At 43.9% G+C, this 18971-nt stretch overlaps 1 protein-coding gene across 1 annotated transcript; it reads right to left on the bottom strand.

Moving 5' to 3' along the window:
- Nucleotides 1-1031: 1031 nt before the first annotated feature.
- Nucleotides 1032-18841, bottom strand: SLC45A2 (solute carrier family 45 member 2). Its single transcript, XM_083466053.1, has 7 exons — nucleotides 18303-18841; nucleotides 15113-15289; nucleotides 11484-11803; nucleotides 7820-7963; nucleotides 5725-5848; nucleotides 4003-4211; nucleotides 1032-1288 (listed from the first exon to the last, which is right to left on the bottom strand). The coding sequence occupies exons 1-7, from the start codon at nucleotides 18748-18750 to the stop codon at nucleotides 1058-1060; spliced, it is 1653 nt and encodes a 550-aa protein (XP_083322179.1). The 5' UTR covers nucleotides 18751-18841; the 3' UTR covers nucleotides 1032-1057.
- Between the last annotated feature and the right edge of the window lie 130 nt (nucleotides 18842-18971).

The following is an 18971-nucleotide window of genomic DNA, read 5'->3' as shown; positions in this document are numbered from 1 at the left end:
AAATAAATAAATAAATAAATAAATAAATTGGAAGATCCATTCAGAGATCTCTAGCATCAGAACTATTTTAGCCCTTTGCCGTCACACCCTAAACCAGTAAGCCACACCCCAAGTGTGGAATCAGCGCAACCATTTTCCAGGGTCCACATGGCATTGTTAGCATCAAAATGCCAGCCCAGTGGTTTCCGAACCTGCCCCCCCAAAAACCCCCACTTAAAAATGGCTGAGGATCTTGGTGAACCATTTAATGATTTTTCTGTCTGTTGTAGCAACAGCAATGTGCTGTGCTGGATGCTGTGTGATTTTTAATTGTATCGTTGTTGCTTCCTTTATTTCTTATCTATTGTCTTTTATTGAATTCCATAGAACTCAAATTGTATTACAAGAAAATGCGATATAAGAAATAAGAAGCAAGTAAAATTCGATTAAAAACCCCTTATGGATATGTAACACGATGGATGTAACAACTCACATGTTCAACCACAAATCCACAGATATGCCACGGACCACAGGTTGGGATGCCCCTCTGCTAGTCCACATTTCTCCCTGTTTGTGAAATCTGAACATAGTTGTCGACTTTTCCCTATTCCTGTGAGGAATCCTATTCAGAATAAGGGAACTACCCTTAAAAAAAGGGAAACGTTGACAGCTATGAATCTGAACAACCCATTTGAATTATTAAGCCCCCTTTTGGATGCTGCCTAAGAGAGCCCGGATATACACTCTGATTCTGAAAAGTGAAAAACACTAGCTGAACTCTAGGATTTTTGTTTGCTTAAAAAGAAGAAGACTATGCATGGAGGGAATTAGTTTGAGGTCTGCAGTCCTCATCAAAGAAATAGCACACGTGATTCTCTGAGAAGGGATGCCCTTTAAACCAGTTTAAGTCCACAGTGTAGACCTGCCTAAACCGGGTGGGACAACTAGTGGCCTCAAATATTCCCAGAAAACACCCAAAGCAAAAACTTGCTACAGAAATAACTAGGGTGCGAACAGCAACAAGAGAACAACCGTGTTTCTCCCTTTGTCAAAGACAGCAGCTTCTCCCAAGCTTTGACTATTTATTGTTCTCTTCCACATAACGAACAAAGAACGCTACAAAGCAGCAGCCCAGTAAAGCGATTGCAGAGGCAGAGATCACCACCACCACCACGCTCCCAGCAGCGCTGACCAGGAAGCCCAGGCCCACCCCAACAATGATCTGCGCCAGCTGGACCATGCAAGTGAGGGCAGCGCAGTCCACACCTTTTCCTCGTTTGTGCTCTCCGGCTTGTCCTCCGGTCTGGCCCTGAAAGCAAGCAGATATAGGAACTCCGTCAAACAAGGCACAGCCGACCATACAATCCTGCCCTGTTGGTTTCACTGCATGAATCTCAGCTGTTCAAATACTACACAGTCTTGATGAGCAGGCAAGGCAAGACTTTGTTCTTGTGCCCACGATAAGTGGCATGATTTAAAGTTCTGGTGTCCTCCTCCCAGTTTTCTGAAACAGCCTCTGGGCTGCTGGAACCGCACAGAATATGGAACAGTCACACGAACCACATGACTGGCAAGGAACTCTGCACATACTCTGAAACCCTACTCAAGCTGGTAGAATGCACCTAGCCTTTCCTGGAATCAACTTCCTTTACAGAAATTGGCAATTGGCTTCATTGGTTTTGAAAGGGGTTTTCTCTTGAAGTTTTTGCTAAAACTTCCCCCCACTTGCTAGACTGCACGGCTGTTAAACTCTGCCTTGTGTTCCATGGACAGTTCATAAGGTTCTGTTAAATGATGTGTCCTCCAGGCTTTGGGAGAGTAAATCGAAACCTCCTTTGAAGTATGATGTTTCCCTACTAGCTTACATTGAAATCCAGGGCACTTGACTGAAGAGTCATCCAATTCACACTTAACAGGGAACAAGGGTGCTTTCTGAATGATAAATTAAAAGCATTGCAAGGTCAATGTGAAGTGCATTTTTCATAAATAATTAAATAAAATGGGTTTGTGATGGTCTGGGCTTGTCATGAATGATACACTATCATTTGCTGAACCATAATTACCCTTAGAAAGTTGGAGATAAAAACTCTTGTTAACAGAGCATGCAACTGAGCTCCCTTTCTAGTGCCATCATATCAAATACATCTTTTTAAAAATATTTTTTACAATTATATCCTGCCTTTCCTCTAGGGAAATAAAGGAACGCGTGTGTGTGTGTGTGAGAGAGAGAGAGAGAGTTCTAATTTCTGGGAATAAAATTAAACATATACAGTTCCCCGCCCCACTCTTCATTTTATCCCACAACAACCCTGTGTAGTAGATTAGATTGAGAGATGGTGACTGGTCCAGGATCAACCAGTGAATTTCATAGCTCAGTGGAAATGTGAATCCAGATCTCCCCAGTTTTCTGACCACTGTGTTGCCTTATGTTAACAGGAGGGCGTAAAGTTCAGCAAAGAAGTTAGTTATCAAATGTCTGCAAATGTATTGTGACAAGCTAAGGTTACCAAGACTTTTTTCTATGAAAAATGAATTTCACTAGTATGTGGGAGGAAAGTAGCTATGAGCCCCGTGTGGGTAATTAACAAAAAAAATCGGCTGGGTGCCCTCTCCAGCGGGAGAGAGACCCTGGCAGAGTTAAAAACACTCAGAGTTAAGCAGCATTGTAACATGAAATACAGGTTGTTAGACCCTTTTCATATCCTGTTTAGCTTGCTTACAGCGCTTGCCCCCTCTCTCTACCCTTCTTGCAATGAGCAGACCACATACGGTTAAGTAAGTTTTAAAAATTTTACTTACTAAGTCCAAAAGTCTGGTTCATGCATTATTCCATGCAGTAGCAAAGAGAACACAGGTGCAATATACAGAACGCAATGCATCCTGGTCTGTTACATGGCGCAGAAAGAGTGAGGAAAGGAAATCAAATAAGTTTCACTTTCTCCCTCATGGAGTTGGGGGGGGCATGACCTGGCTGAGTTTAGGAACAGTCCTCTCTGGTCTTAACCCCGTCATGCACTAACTAGCACATTAGTTTGACTGCAATTTCCCACAACTAAAGTATGAAACATCGGGCTTGCAGTGCTTTCCACTTGAGGAACTCTCAAGTCCTCTAAAGTACAAAAATCTAACATCTTTGAAAAAGTTCAGCCTCCGCAGCTTCTTCTGACCATGAAGCTAACTCAAGAGGCTGAGATGTGTTCAGCCTTGACTTCTATAATGAAGCTCTGCTCCTTGAGCATCCTGCCTTGCCTTCAGAACATCTGCTGATCCAGGCCGTCGTAGCCAATAAAATGTAATTCTTGGTGGGATTATGTTCATCCCATTCCGTGGATGACGTTGCAACAAAATATTGTGAGCAAAGAATACTGTGTGCAAAACACTGGTCTAAATCAGTGTGTGCAGATTTAATCCCTACATGGGTGGCGCTGTGGGTTAAACCACAGAGCCTAGGGCTTGCCGATCAGAAGGTCGGCGGTTCGAATCCCTGCAACGGGGTGAGCTCCCGTTGCTCGGTCCCTTCTCCTGCCAACCTAGCAGTTCGAAAGCACGTCAAAGTGCAAGTAGATAAATAGGTACCGCTCTGGCGGGAAGGTAAACGGCGTTTCCGTGCGCTGCTCTGGTTTGCCAGAAGCGGCTTAGTCCTGCTGGCCGCATGACCTGGAAGCTGTACGCCGGCTCCCTTGGCCAATAAAGTGAGATGAGCGCCGCAACCCCAGAGTCGGTCACCACTGGACCTAATGGTCAGGGGTCCCTTTACCTTTTACTAAGGCCTACTCCACTGGTTTTTAGCACTATTTATTCCCCCCTGAGATTTTAAGCAGAAAGTCTATCTAGAAAAGCAGGGCTCAGGTGCCGTCAGCTGACTTTCAAGGTGTGAGCAATAAAGAGAGGCAACCTGGCTGTAGACTTCTGCACTCACTTCTTGCGTAGCATCCAGAAAAGGAGTGGGGAGGGAAAGGCACGGGCGTCGTAACAAGGATGCTATAGGAAAGGATCTGACAACAACCATCCCTTCTAACTTACCTCTTCCTCCTCCTTGTGATAATCAGCAATGAGGTTGAATGGCACCGTGTATAATGTGCTGGACATTACGCCGAAGAGGGAACAGAGGGCCAAAGTCGAATACACCTTGGGAAAGAGCCCAATAAAGCCAGTGCCTAGCCCAAAAAGCAGGTATCCAATGAAGTAAAGTCCCTTTAATCCAATGTAAGGCAGAAGCGCTTTCTGCAAATCTGTTGGAAGAAAAAGATTGGGAAAGGGGGGAGGGATTTCTGTCTAAAAGGAAACCATTGGAATCATTGCTGAACATTATTTTATTTAGCAAGATTTATGTATTGTTTAATGTAGATCAAACTGGAATGTGAAACGTCTGCAATATCTTTGAAAATAATATTACCTTCCTTCAAAGTGAAGCTGTTGACAGAATCTTACTAATTGTACCTCGCTTCCTCCAAGAAGCTTGCATATGAAATCTGTTTGGTTTCGGCAGCTAAAAACTTGATTTCCCACCTCTAGACTACTCTCTGGGTCTTACCACGCATATCAATGAAGGAAGCTTGAAACTACCTTATACTTTGTACTCCTACCATTCCTGTTCATGGAACATTTATTTGCTGTCTGCTGCTGTGCTTGGAGCACCCTATTGTGATGTTCGGAGCACCCATCATCTCACATTTGTAGGATATTGACTGTGGAGAGGCATTCTGCCTCTATTTCAGAGACTTACCACTCCTACCATTCCTGTTCATGGAAAATATATCTGATTCTTATTAATTTGTGACTCCATGCGCATATTATATGTCTTCTGTTTATGAATTTTGAAACAGTACAGTGGTACCTCGGGTTACATACGCTTCAGGTTACAGACACTTCAGGTTACAGACTCCACTAACCCAAAAATAGTAAAATTCCTTCCAGTAGCACCTTAAAGACCAACTAAGTTAGTTCTTGGTATGAGCTTTCGTGTGCATTTTTTTATTTTGACTATGGCAGACCAACACGGCTACCTATCTGTAACCAAAAATAGTACCTCGGGTTAAGAACTTTGCTTCAGGATGAGAACAGAAATCGCGCGGAGGCAGCGGCAGGCCCCATTAGCTAAAGTGGTGCTTCAGGTTAAGAACAGTTTCAGGTTAAGAATGGACCTCCAGAACGAATTAAGTACTTAACCAGAGGTAGCACTGTACAGTGTTATAAAAATATTGTCAGTATATTATTCTCCTGCCAACCTAGCAGTTCGGGAGCACGGCAAAGTGCAAGTAGATAAATAGATACCACTCTGGCGGGAAGGTAAACAGCATTTCCGTGCACTGCTCTGGTTCGCCAGAAGCAGCTTAGTCATGCTGGCCACATGACCCGGAAGCTGTCTGTGGACAAACGCCGGCTCCCTTGGCCAGTAAAGCGAGATGAGCGCCGCAACCCCAGAGTCGGTCACGACTGGACCTAATGGTCAGGGGTCCCTTTACCTTTATATTATTAGCTGACATGGTTGTAGAGCATGAGCTCTACCATAAAGCCCTGTTTCTGAACCTTGTTTCTGTCATGGCATCACCAGGAAGCCTTGGCACAAACCACCATTCTCACAGCCTCAACTTTGTTTCTGTAATATGGGCATAAATAGTATCGATCAACCTTACAAAGTTGTTGTATGGTCACATAGAGAATGTAGGCAAAATGCCCTGCCTGTATGAATGCACTTTATATTTTGGTTAGATCGCAAGTGATCCATTTGTTGGTAGTACTCACAGGAATAAAGCGAGGAAGAGATGGCGTTGATACACATTCCCCAGCATCCGATCTCTACTCCCCTTTCGTAGGTTAGGTACGCTGTGGAGTTATGAGGTGCATAAGGATCACCATTGAATACAATCTGCAGTGTGCCAAAATAGAAAAGAATAAGAACAAGCTGTGCTGGTAATCACGCCTCTAAATAAAACAGGACACAAAATACTGGCTTCCAAGCAAATGTGCACAGGACTGCATCTGTGTTTATTTGATGTTGGTGACTTTAATTATGATGGTGATGGTGATATGTATTGTCAGCCAATTTTCTGCCAATAGCACAGGGCCAAGAATTGATAGTATTGCGGTCTGGCTTCTGTTTCAGACAGGCTTTCCAGCAACACAATGCTACTCTATGTCTTTTCACACCAAGCCATGGCTTGGCGGTACAATAACTAACCTGGGGCTCATGAACACGTGGTCCCAGTTCCTGCTAAGTCATAGGGCTGTATCCAACTAAGATATACCGGTACTCACAGCAGACCTACTGAAATTAATGGACCTATGTTAGACATGCCCATTCATTTCAATGGGTTGATTTTGAGTAGGACTAATGTGGGACGTGGGTGGCACTGTGGGTTAAACCACAGAGCCTAGGATTTGCTGATCAGAAGATCGGTGGTTCGAATCCCTGCGACAGGGTGAGCTCCCGTTGCTCGGTCCCTGCTCCTGCCAACCTAGCAGTTCGAAAGCACGTCAAAGTGCAAGTAGATCAATAGGTACCATTCTGGCGGGAAGGTAAACGGCATTTCCATGTGCTGCTCTGGTTCGCCAGAAGCGGCTTAGTCATGCTGGCCACATGACCTGGAAACTGTCTGCGGACAAAGGCTGGCTCCCTCGGCCTATAGAGCGAGATGAGCGCGCAACGCCAGAGTCGGTCACGACTGGATCTAATGGTCACGGGTCCCTTTACCTTTAATGTGGGATACAACTCACTGCTTACTCTCTTGCCTGAAAACCAGGATTGTAAACTTCAGCTTGAACATGGTTTCCAATCTCGCTTGTGGGGCAAACTATGTTTGGCTTTCCAAAGTTAAAACCATGCTCAAGGCAACGTACAACATGTACAAAATTACACCACTACAAACACAGCAAAAGCAGTCATAAACAATCAACAAGACATCAAAAAAAAAGAAATTGAACAATTTCCACATAAATCATAAGATCCAAAATAAACATAAAGAAAATTAACAGCAACAACCCAGGTGGGAAAAGGCCTGCAAGGCAGGGAGCAGGTCTTCCAGGGCTCACAGCCAAGATGGTCTCATTGGTTATCCCGTTCTTAGTAGCGCCAGTGCAGTGACAACCTCCACTAGCAAGGGGGAAGGATCAGACTTGAAAAACCCACATACAAGTCTGAATAGCATCAAACAGAGAGCCTGAAATGTCAGGTTTATTTCTGTTGGAAATGCCGCATACATTAATGTGGTAAACAAGAGAATTAACTGCTAGTTTCTAATTTATTTATTTTTAAATCATTTTTATTAATTTTCCAATAGAAAACAGCCAATTAACATATCCATCAAATCATAATCATAATCCAATTAAAAACAATAAACTAAAATAAAAACAACAACCAAATTACAGTCCAAATTATTAATTATTAGTTTTTTGGGGGCTTCCCATAGTCTGGACCTCTGAAATATATCTCCAATATCTTCGTTCCTGCCTTGTTCTCTAGTTTCTAATTTTAAAATGTATGGTATGATTGTCAGTTCTACAGAATTCAAGAGTGAGGTGAAGGGGAGTCAAACATTTAGAACACAAATGGAAACCTTTGTGTTTTTATGACTGCCATTTTCATATTTTGGAGACTGCAGTAGATTCAACAGCAGAAACCTTTTTCGAAAAGTAAAAGATGATAAATCCAGCTACCCAATGGACCCAGTTCTATGAAGAATGCTTGGAGGCATCCATTTTTTGTTCTTGGAAATCTAACTTGCCTGTTCTTGATGTTGACAACTGTTGAAATCTGCCATCATGCTGCATAAGCAAGTGAATGAAAGTTAAATCCTAAAAATTGAATTTGCCCAGAGGAAAGATGGTTACTTTTCCGTACCTGCCCCATGAAATCGGTGAAGAAGAGCATGTTGGAAAGGAAAGCTGTCCATCCCATCAGATGGCTCACACACAAGCAGCGGTAGTGGGAAGGCATGCTTAGGAGTGCTTTGAGGAGGGACTTAATGGTCATCTGCTTCTGGACCTGAAAAGAAGGATGTTCCAACGTTTCATTGAAAAGGCTCCCAACAGACTGGAGGATTTTCCCCCCTGTCTCTCCACTCTTCAGTTTCTCAGCTCTCTTGTCCCCCTTCTCTTCCTCTCTCATAACACTAGAACTTGTGCACACCCAATTGTTAAGTTGTGGGTGAACATATCAGACGACACAGCGATTCTTCAAACAGCTCTTGTTTATTCAGAGGCCAGAACAGAACTGAGCTGAAGGGCTCAGTAAGCCTGCTTATATAGAGCTCCAGTACAATGTTACTGTAGCAACTTTCTAAAACTATCCAATCACTGAATGTCACTTTCGATCCTTCATTTGCATAACTATCTACAGTATCCCCCTGCTGGCCCAGGGTGAGAACTTCAGTACATAACACCAATGAAGCTAAATCTTGGAAGATTCAGTACAGATAAAACACAGAACTTCATGCAGCACTTAGTTAAACTATGGAAATCGCTCCCACAGGAGACAGTGATGGCCCCCAGCTTGGATGACTTTAAAAGAGGATTAGACAAATTCATGAAGATCTAGGCTATGTTCTAACCGCCTGTGTCAGAAGCAGTATGTCTCTGAATACTGTATGCTGGGAATCACAGGTGGGCAGAGTGCTGTTGTGCTCATGTCCAGTTTATAGGCTACCCCTAAGCATCTGGTAAGCGACTGTGTGAAAAGCATACTGGGTTAGATGGGCCGATGGACCATATTCTTAAAAGAGAACTATTCCCAGGGCATGGTCTGTGGGCAGACGGTGCAGCTGAAGCTAAGGAGGTCTAGGTCAGGTCTTGTGCCTGGATAGGAGACCACCTGGGAGCCCTACCTATTCTGCCTCAAGGTAGAATATAAATTTATTAGATGAATTATTAATAAAAGGTAACACCACTGTCTCTCCAGATACTGATGGATGATGCAGAAGTTTGTGGGAGTGGATGCCTTGCATGAAAATAAACCAGCACATGAAAGCAACTTTCAGAAGGCTGTTTTGAATGGTTGGCAAGGTGAAACAAGACATCTCACCCCACAGGAATTGCCTCTGGCTGACAGCTAAAGAAACAAGGAATGCACTTTCTCTAGAAATATCAAATAGTTGGGGTTTTAGCTAAACCAACAACTCAAGGCTCACTTCTATCTGAATTATCAGATCCAGCTGGTGTGCATTTGGATATCAAGTCTTCCTCATTCAGTTTTGTGCTGCTTTGTTGACACTGGTTGCTTGCAACGCTATTGCTCCTTATACGCCTACCTGTCCTGATCCAGCAAATCTGTTTTTTAACAACTTTTTGCAGTTAGGAAAGTGACAGGGAAATGCACTGAAACGTGAGGGCTGAACAAATGATTAACAGGAAGACATGCAAACGCCCCACAAGGATATCATGTTGAATGCTCATTGTTGTATAACTGCCCCGTAAACAAATGAGAACAAATGTTCAAGAAAGTCTGGGCACAGTCTAACCAATGCATAAACTTTGTGCATACAAATCAAGATGAAGACTGGATAAATAGATTGTCTGGAGGAGCAGCCCTGAATCACTCTGGAAGTGTGATTAAATAGCAGGGTAAACAAGCTTGAAATAAACAAATGCCTCCCCCCCAAAAAAATCCATTTCACATAATTTCCTTGAATGCGTTTTTGTTTGGATGTGAAACTGATTAGCAGACGCAAGAGCAACAGCGTCAGACCATTGATCCATCCAGCCTAGTACTTTGAATTCTGATTAGCAGTGGCTCACCATGGTATATATTGCCAGTGATGTAAAACACATCTACAGATCCCAGAACAAGATTGGCACAATCCTAAGAAAAAATCTTCCTTGTTGGCACAAGGCTGGCACAACACAGCTGTGATCAAAGGAGCAGAATGTAAGCTCCGCTGGCTTCAAAATATATCAACTTGCTACCAAATATTCATGCAGATCAACTTCACTTGAAAATAAACACTTCAGAAAATTCTGGCCAAAGTTATGTCAGTTTTTGCATGGGTGACTCATGGCCATTTTCAGATCTAGATGCAAAATTATCTGCTTATCTGAATCTTCATATATCTTTAGGAAACAAGGTACATGTTAACGTTTCATTTTCCCCAGACTCTGGCTACAATCCTGTGCACATTTATCTGGGAGTAAGCCTCACAGAACAAAGTGGGACTTACCTCTAAATAAGCATGCATAGGACCATTTCCAGGTCCTTTTTCAAAGAGCTGGGGTTTTTTTAAAGTGTTTCAGTAGAATGCACCAGATGCTTAATGCAATTCAGAATTCTGTGTTGTTAGACCAAGAACCATGCAAAAGCTGTTGACATCTGTAATGAATGCAGCATGTACTGACCGGCTGACTCCTTTTCACTAAACGCATTAACTTGAGGACCTGGCTGAGGGACAGCTGAATATAGCAATGCTTTGCCAAGATCCAAGATCCTTCTTGGCTAAGTGCAAGACATGGAATCCGAGCAAAGTTAATCAAGATCAGTGAACTCAGATAGCTGGGCACACATATTGCTCTCTGGGATTGCAGCCAACGACTTATCTTTAAAAATGTAAAGCTAAATGTAAAGCTATTAGAAGAGGAGCCCGCAGACTGTGGGTTTCATTCACAGGGGACCACAGAATATTAATTACTGTGACACAATAGGTCTTATTTCACGAAGAGCCTGTCAGATAACAGTCACACAGAGATCGAAGTTTGGAGTTCAATATTGCACTTTTGTAATCGTTCCATCAGTGCAAGCATTCCAGCTTCTCCTTGCATGCTGTTCTGGGAGTCCTCCTGACCTTCAAGCCAATTTTGGGAGGTGCAGGGGGAGTGGGAGCCCAGTTGCACAAGTGAAAGTCCTTCCACCAAAAGGGCTGATCAGATGAATCCCGCCCAATATTTCTTATTTCTGCACCAAGTCAGAAGGGAGGAACCACCATACAAGATACTTAGTATCTCGGTGTAATCTGGGGTAATTTAATGATTATATCCAAGGGGAACAGTCTAGTGAAAGTGTGTTGCAGTTAAGTTCCACTAAAAGTAATGTGATGTTTGTCTGGATCACCCATTCAATTTCACTGCCTTTAACAGAGCCTACAATGCATTCCTGTGCTTGCATACTCATAAGTCCCACTGAGTTCAATGGGGCTTATTCCTAGATAAGTGAGTACTGTATAAGATTGTAGCCTCCGTCATAACTAACTTTTTAAGACCATGCCCAAAGTATAGGAAATAGGCCATTCATAAAGGTTATGTGTTGGAACCAGACTAAGTTAGTTGAACTTAGGTCCCATTGAAAAAGACAGGGCAAGTTAGTCATGACTTAATTGAAGTTCTTTTGATTTCAATGGGAACTAGGCACAACTTACTTAGTCAGGACCCAGCCCCATGTTCTGGCCTCCATTTTTATTTTAGATAACCTGATCCTCCAAATTAATAACATCACTTTCCACTTCACATGAGGGTCCAGAGTTACCATGTCAAATATATTAGAATTAAAGGCAGAGATGGCAATCTAAAAAAGGCACAATTACCTGAATGTCTTCTTTGAGGGTGGGCTTCCCTTGCTGAGATAAAACCCGTATTTCATTATATCCGCTGTTAAAATAACCATTCTTGACTTTTCCTATGGAACCATACGGATAGGGCTCAGCTGCTTTCAGCAGGGCTTCGGATTCTACCTTGTCAGCGAGAGAAGTTTCGGGAATACTGCACAAGTGTACAGTAAGGCAGATCAGGAACACAAGAGCAGCATAAAAGAACATCACCTGGAATTCTGATCCCAAATATTTTCCCAAGACAGTATGCCCCCAATCGATGGCACCTGTAAGGTAGCCAAGGGCCCCTCCTAGACCTAAAAAAGAACAGAAAAATAAAGACAGTAGAATCGTATTTAACACCAACATGTCAGGTTATTTGTGTGCCCCTTCCAAGAGAGCTTCAGAGAGTGGCAACATAAGAACGGGCCTTTTCTGTGGTGGCTTCCCAGTTGTGGAATGCTTTTCCCAGGGAGCCTCACCTGGCACCTTCACTATAAATCTTTAGGTGCCAGGCAAAAGCATTTTTTCTATAACCAGGCCTTTGCTGAATAAACAATGTATGGCCTTTTAAAAGTGTTTGTGGGAGGGGAGCTATGTGTTGTTGGTTGTTGATAGGGGTGGGACAAAGATGAGTGGTCAGAGGAAGAAGAGGGAGCCGACTGGGAGGAAGTGGTGTTGGAAGCTGAATAGGTAACAAGGTTTAGTGAGCAGGAAGAGGCTGTGGCAGAGAGCAGTCCAGAAGCAAAGGCTGGAGAAGAAGAGGGCCAGGAGACAGAGATGAGGCAGGTTGCTGAAGAAGCCGGGTGTGCCCCCATCCAGCTGCAACCAGCTCCCAGAACCAGAAGAGGTACGGAGAGGGAGGAGCAAAGGCAGACAAGGCGAATACAGTAAGTCTCTGCTTGCGAAAAACTGGGGGAGGGGGAAATGTAGTAAACTTTGGGGAAGTGATGACCTTCAATCCTTACAACTGCCTCATAGGAGCAAGATCTACTGGGATGAGTTGCTGTGCTCACTAGGCCTGACCCCCTGAGTCAACCTACTTCCTTGAATTAAGAGTTAACTTCTCTGATTTTTTTGCTGACAGCATGCGAGTGAGTGTAGAACGTAGTCTGTTGTACAAAAGTAAAATATAGACTCATTGCCCTTCCCACCACTGGGACGTGGCCCCTGGGAGTCTACCCAGAAAGGAATGTTGCCCTAGGACTGGAAAAGGACCCTTGCTACGTTAACGTTATGACGCTACAGATTCTAGTAACAGCTTGCTTCATGGGAAATTGTCAGTGTAATGTTTACCATGCATTTGCAAGTGCTTCTAAAATGCACCCACAAATACTATGGTTAGCAGGATATGCAATAATATAAAGGCCAAATCTATGTATATAACCCACAATTTAAGTAACTGCTAGGGGCTGACGTCACTCAGACTGCAATGCAACACAACCTTCTCTTTGTTTAGTGGTGGTGTGGTCGGCAGGCATTTGAATCACATGGAACTTCCTTCCATCTCTCAACACCAGCCAGTGTCACTCTGGATGTGACCTTGTAAGAGACTCTGGATTTGAGGAAATAAAAACTCTCATTTATGGTGGGGAGAAGGTTTCTGGGAAAATATTCCAAGCTGGGGGGAAATAATGCCTTTTCTTTCATGACCTTCCCCACCCCACCCCCAAATCATGAAAATACTGTTGACCCTGGAGGGAAAGGAGTAAAGAGCATGCAGCCAGGCCAGGCCATGGAGAATCCAAGTGGTAAGAAGCAGAAGCGTAAGATGGGATGACAGGTGAGGAGAGCAGCAGCCATAATGAGTCAATAAGGACTGGGCTTTGTGGGGAGAACCTCCTACCTCAGAGCAAGGCTATAGAGGGAACAGAACAATGATGGAGATGATGGGAGCTACAGCCCAACATCTAAAGGACCACAGATTCTCCCTCTGTGGGTTAGAAGGAGCCCATACGCTTTTGTTAGTTCCTCGTGAAAATTCACCAGCATTTCAGTGCAAAGTTCTCCCAATAAACACATTTTTGTATGCAGTTTGGACTAACATACACACTTTGCAAGCAAATTCCTATGTGTTTGTTTGGAGAATTAGTACAAATTAGATAGTTTTCACATTACTATGCACACAAAATCAAATCCACCCCCCATCCCCAGCCAAGTAGGATAGAAATATAGAAACAAAGCCTTGTAGCTGGAAGGGACCGCCATAGTGATCTAGTCCAGCCTCTGCAATCCAGGAATCTTTAAGCCCAGAATTATTTATCTATTTAAAATCCACACTGTTGCTTTAAAAAAAATATCAAGATGGTGTCCAACATATAATAATAAAATCAACAACAGTATGCATAGAAGCACCAACAAAACATCAATAAATATTGATGAGTTAAAAAGAGAAAATTCATATTTATTATGGGTCCAACATCTTGAGGACCACGGGTTCCCTAATATAATCATATTTATTCTTCTTTGAAGGGCTAAAGATATTAAACCAAAGAAGCCAAATACCCAGCACCGTACATTCTTTAAGCACACAACTTTCCCTATAGAGTTCTGGGAACTGTAGCTTGTTAAGAGTGCTGGGAATTGCAGCTCTGTGAGGGGTAAGCTACAGTTGCCAGGATTCTTGGGCGGGTATTCTGTGCTTTAAACGTACAATGTGCACACCGTCCCAAACTTCTTGGCATCTCTTTTGTATGTCTTGAGGATTTGCATGGCATAATAAGCAGATGTGTAACATCTAAATGCAAAATAAACTCTGCATTGCATGTGATAGCAGCAATATCAAAAGGAATGACAGGCAAATTTATTTCCCACCAGACACTGGGGTGAGTGGGGAGAGGATGGGACAACCACACTCTTCTAAACGGTATTTAAATATGCAGCAGAGTTCACATCTAGTTTCCTGAGGTGTAAGTTTTTACTAAGCCCATTGGGACTTACTTTCTATAGTCAATGTGGCTAGGAGTTGACAATCCAGGAGTTTCAAAAGCTTGTGCTGTTGTACCTTCTCTGGCCCTTTGCTGGGTTTCAGTTCCCATTGTGGAAAATACAGTGGCACCTTGAGTTACATACACTTCAGGTTACATATGCTTCAGGTTACAGAATCCACTAACCCAGAAATAGTGCTTCAGGTTAAGAACTTTGCTTCAGGATGAGAAAAGAAATCGTGCTCCGGGGGCACAGCAGCAACAGCGGGAGGCCCCAATAGCTAAAGTGGTGCTTCAGGTTAAGAACAGTTTCAGGTTAAGTACGGACCTCCGGAACGAATTAAGTACTTAACCCGAGGTACAAATATGCAAAAACAGAACAGTATAGCAACCCAATACATGCCAAAAGCAGGAGGAAATTCTTGCTTGTTTGGCTTCAATTTTAATTGTAGGATGTTCCTTCTTTCAAAAGAAGCTGTTCCTCCAGATCCTCTCTGTAGCAGCTACAGCGGTCACAAGATGACCTGTTAAACAATGCTTGTTACTGAAGCACTGCATCAGATGACCAACTTGTTCAAGAAGCTTAAGCATGGGAAGACAGGAAGGAACTCCCGGCAGCTGCCACCTTTCTCTCTCCCTCATCGCGCCGTATGATTAAAGGGAGGGGAAAGAGAACCGTTCAGATGCTATGAGTTTTACCTGTCAGGAGGGCATGATAATGAAGCCCTTTCTCCTTGTCCTGATGAGAGCAGACGTCAAATAAATACGCCTTGATGGGACCATCAATGAAGTCAGCAGCAAAATCAAAGAGCACCACTCCCAGCATGGTGATAACTATAGCCCAAGTCCTCTGGGTGCCTCTGTCTGCAACCAAAGCTGCAAAAGAAGAAATTGGTTCACTTTACAGCCGTTTCCTAGACACCATGGAGTACTGAGGGCCAATGCGGCTGCAATTTTCTGTTGCTTTCTTCGCTCACAAAAGCCATCGCTTGCACGGGAAATCTCTAACAGGAATGCTGGGGGCTTCTCAATCTGTGATTGTTCTAAGATTGCAGCAATTTTCACTTTTTTATTTTTGTGCGTTAGATGTGTCAGCAGGTTCCAAAATGGACCCCCACCCACTCGTACCTTACCTCCTTGCAGCTGGCTGTGCCAGTCTCTTTCAGAAGGGATCTAGGAACAGAGATGTATGGCTGGAGCAACTGACTGGGAGAAGGTAAGGTGCAGGAGGGGAGATTTCACTCCTCTTACACGGCACTGTCAAAGGCAGTATGCCTCTGTGTACCAGTTGCGTACCCTCCAACATTCCTCAGATGAAAATAGGGACATTTTCATCTGAGAAATGTTGGAGTGTAGGCTGCTTCTTTGGCATCTGCGTTTCTGCCTCTGCCCCCCAGGAGTTTTCACTCCCCCCCCCAAAATAATAATAATAATTTGTTATTTATACCCCGCCCATCTGGCTGGGTTTCCCCAGCCACTCTGGGCAGCTTCCAACAGAATATTAAAATACAATAGTCTATTAAACATTAAAAGATTCCCTAAACAGGGCTGCCTTCAGATGTCTTCTAAAAGTCTGGTAGATGTTTTTGTCTTTGACATCTGTTGGGAAAATGTTCCACAGGGCGGGTGCCACTTCCGAGAAGGCCCTCTGCCTGGTTCCCTGTAAAATGACACTCCTCAACGCCACTCCCCCCCAATTTGTCATCCTAAATCATTCCAATTCATTATATGTACCAGCTCATGAATGGTGTGCATCAGCCCTACTCCATAGCTTGCCCCTGAAACCACTGCAATATTTCCAGTATTCGGTTACATGAATGGGGATGCTGTTCTTATGGCCAACAAAGCTGGGGACTCAACCATTGCAGCTTTTCTTTCCCAAACGTATTCTACCCCTCTGGTCTGGTCCGTTTACCCACCACTCCCTCGCTCCACCTTCTGTGTGATACACCTGGATGAGAAAGGGAAATAACAAAAGGACAGAGGGAAGCTGTCTGGAGCAGTGGAGGCCATTACATCTTCTGCTTCATTGGGATGAAGAAGTCGCAATCTCGGGGTGGCAAGCTGGCAGCCGAAATCACACAGTTAAAGTTGATTTATGTGTTGAGCCAGGACACACCAAAGGCTTCATTAGGCACCTGATTATATTTTATTTTCCACAACAGACTCTTATCACACACTGGAAGGGAATAGCTGGCTTTGAACCACTTTAGTTGGTATTAACTCACTTGGTAAAAATCCATTTAACTCAATTGATTGCAGTGGGACAAAGGCAATTTAAATGCAAGACCCAAGCACTTTGGAAATTGTATTGCAACACCTCCATTCTTGAATTCCCTGTTGTTTCTGCAGGATGACTACTGAGTCAGTGGCTAGGGATGTAGGGTTAACAGCGTCAAAAATCTATTGGATTTCTAATCTACCAGAGCACTTTCAAAGAAGTTTCAAAGCCCGTTTTAACAGCCCAGTCATCTTGACTGCTGAACCTCACAAGGTTATTGCAGGAAGTTCCTCATTTTGAAAGCCTCTAAAGAATGTGTCATGAATCGGTCCTTAATTTTGGTAAAATAAGCACCCACAGTTGCTTGTTTTATTTACATGGGCACTGCAGTTTGAGAAGGCTATTGAGTAACTAGAGTGTCTCCATAGAGGAAGGGGACAAAGATGGGGATATGAAGATAGGTTGATGGAGCTGGGCATGGAGAAGAGATTAATTAAGAGACAATATGAAAGCAAGCTTTATATATCTGAGGGGATGCCACACAGATGGTGGAGCAAATTTGCTTTTTGTTCCTTCAGAAGGCAAGGCCACAGTTAATGGACTCAAATTACAAGAAATGGGTTTCTGACTAAACATTAGGAAGAGCTTCCTGAGAATGGAGCAGACTAGCTCAAAAGAGGTGGTCATCCAGCCATCGGGGATGTATTGGCAAGGGTTCGACTGGATGACCTTTGAGATCCCTTCCTGCTCTATGATTCTAATAAAACCAGTTACCTGTTGTTAAGTGCCTCTGCTGTAAGCACCTTAAATTTAGGGATCCTAAAAGATGTTGTAGGGATTACTGATGTTTATTTATTGCATTTTTATCCCACCTTTCCCCCAAGGAGTTCAAGGTGGCCTACACATTTCTCTTCCTTCCAATGTTATCTTCACAAGAACCCTGTGAGGTAGCCTAGGCCAAGATTGACTGGCCTAAGGTCACCCAATGAACTTCATAGCTGCATTGGGTTTGAACCCTGGTCTCCCAGGTCCTAGTCTAACACTATAACTACTACACCATGCTGGTGTATGTGAAGTACTTGAACAATCAATAAGAGCATTTGTGTTTTATTAATTGGGACTTTGAAGTGCTTCACAGACACTGTCCATCATCATTATTATTATTATTATTATTATTATTATTATTATTATAGTTGTTGTAACTTTCTGCCAGTATTAGCCTCTGCATCATGGAATCACAGCATAGTTCAACTTTTTCATGAAATAAACAATGATTAAAATGATTAGTCTCAAAATGAAATGAGCTCTTTGCCTATTTTCTTTACTCCTGGAACCTGTCTATGACTGGAAAGAGGCGACTCTGGCAGCAACAGTCGTTATCAAACATCCATGCAGAATACAAACAGCATTTGCGTCCAAGCCTCCTTCAAACACAAGGTTCAGCCCTGTAGTGCAAGAGGTCTTTTATTTCACACATTAGTTAATTTTCACGGTGCTAGCTAATCCTTCACAGACACATAACCAAATATGCATGCTTCAAACTTGTTGAGAAAGCTTGCATTTTCAATCGAGGGTGGGAGGGGAATCCACTGTTCCACCCACCCACCCACATCTTCGGATTCACAAAGGTGCATTTTGCACGGCTCAACAAAGTGTTCAGTTACTCACCTGAGACAACTGTCTCTCCATTGAGGTACAGAGCCATCCCTACCAGCATCATAATGCCCAGGACCAGGATGTAAGGTCTCCGCTTGCCCCAGGCTGAATTGCAGTGGTCACTGGCCGAGCCAACCACAGGCTGCAGCACAAAACCAAGGATGGGGCTTATGAGCCAGACGAGGCTATAAAGGCTTTTGGGGAGCCCCACGCTGAGCAGCACAGGTGTGACGAAGGCAGCCTCCACGGCGTAGCAGAACTCTCGGCCGAACATGGCCATGCTATGCATCACCAACCTCCCCGTTGCCTTCTTCGGGGGCTCCACGGGCCTGAAGGGCTCTCCAGCTGCCAAGGACTGCAGCATAGTTTCCTCTTTGCCGCTGCTGCATTCCATACTGGCGATGCCCAACTCACAGGGGCGCGGAAGTGTCCCACCGAAATCCTGCCTGGCTAGAGTCATCGGGCTGCTTTCTGGGAGCGCGCTCTGCCAGGCATGGATCTCGGGTCAGCCGGTAGGAAAAGGAGCTGGAGGAGGGGCGCACACATACTTTTCAGGGCTCTCTGGAATCACAAGTTGCACGAGGGGGGAGTGGCGGGGGGAGTGTGCGTCTTGTGTGTGTCTGCAGCGGAAGATTAGCACAATTAGAGCGCCTGGCTCGCCGGGGAGTTCTCAGCTATGAC

This window comes from Podarcis liolepis (genome assembly GCF_965112155.1).
Source record: "Podarcis liolepis genome assembly, chromosome: 11".
In the NCBI taxonomy this organism is placed as follows: Eukaryota; Metazoa; Chordata; class Lepidosauria; order Squamata; family Lacertidae; genus Podarcis; species Podarcis liolepis.
The sequence above is the reverse complement of the archived record's forward strand: the minus strand, read 5'-3'. Positions and strand labels throughout refer to the sequence as shown.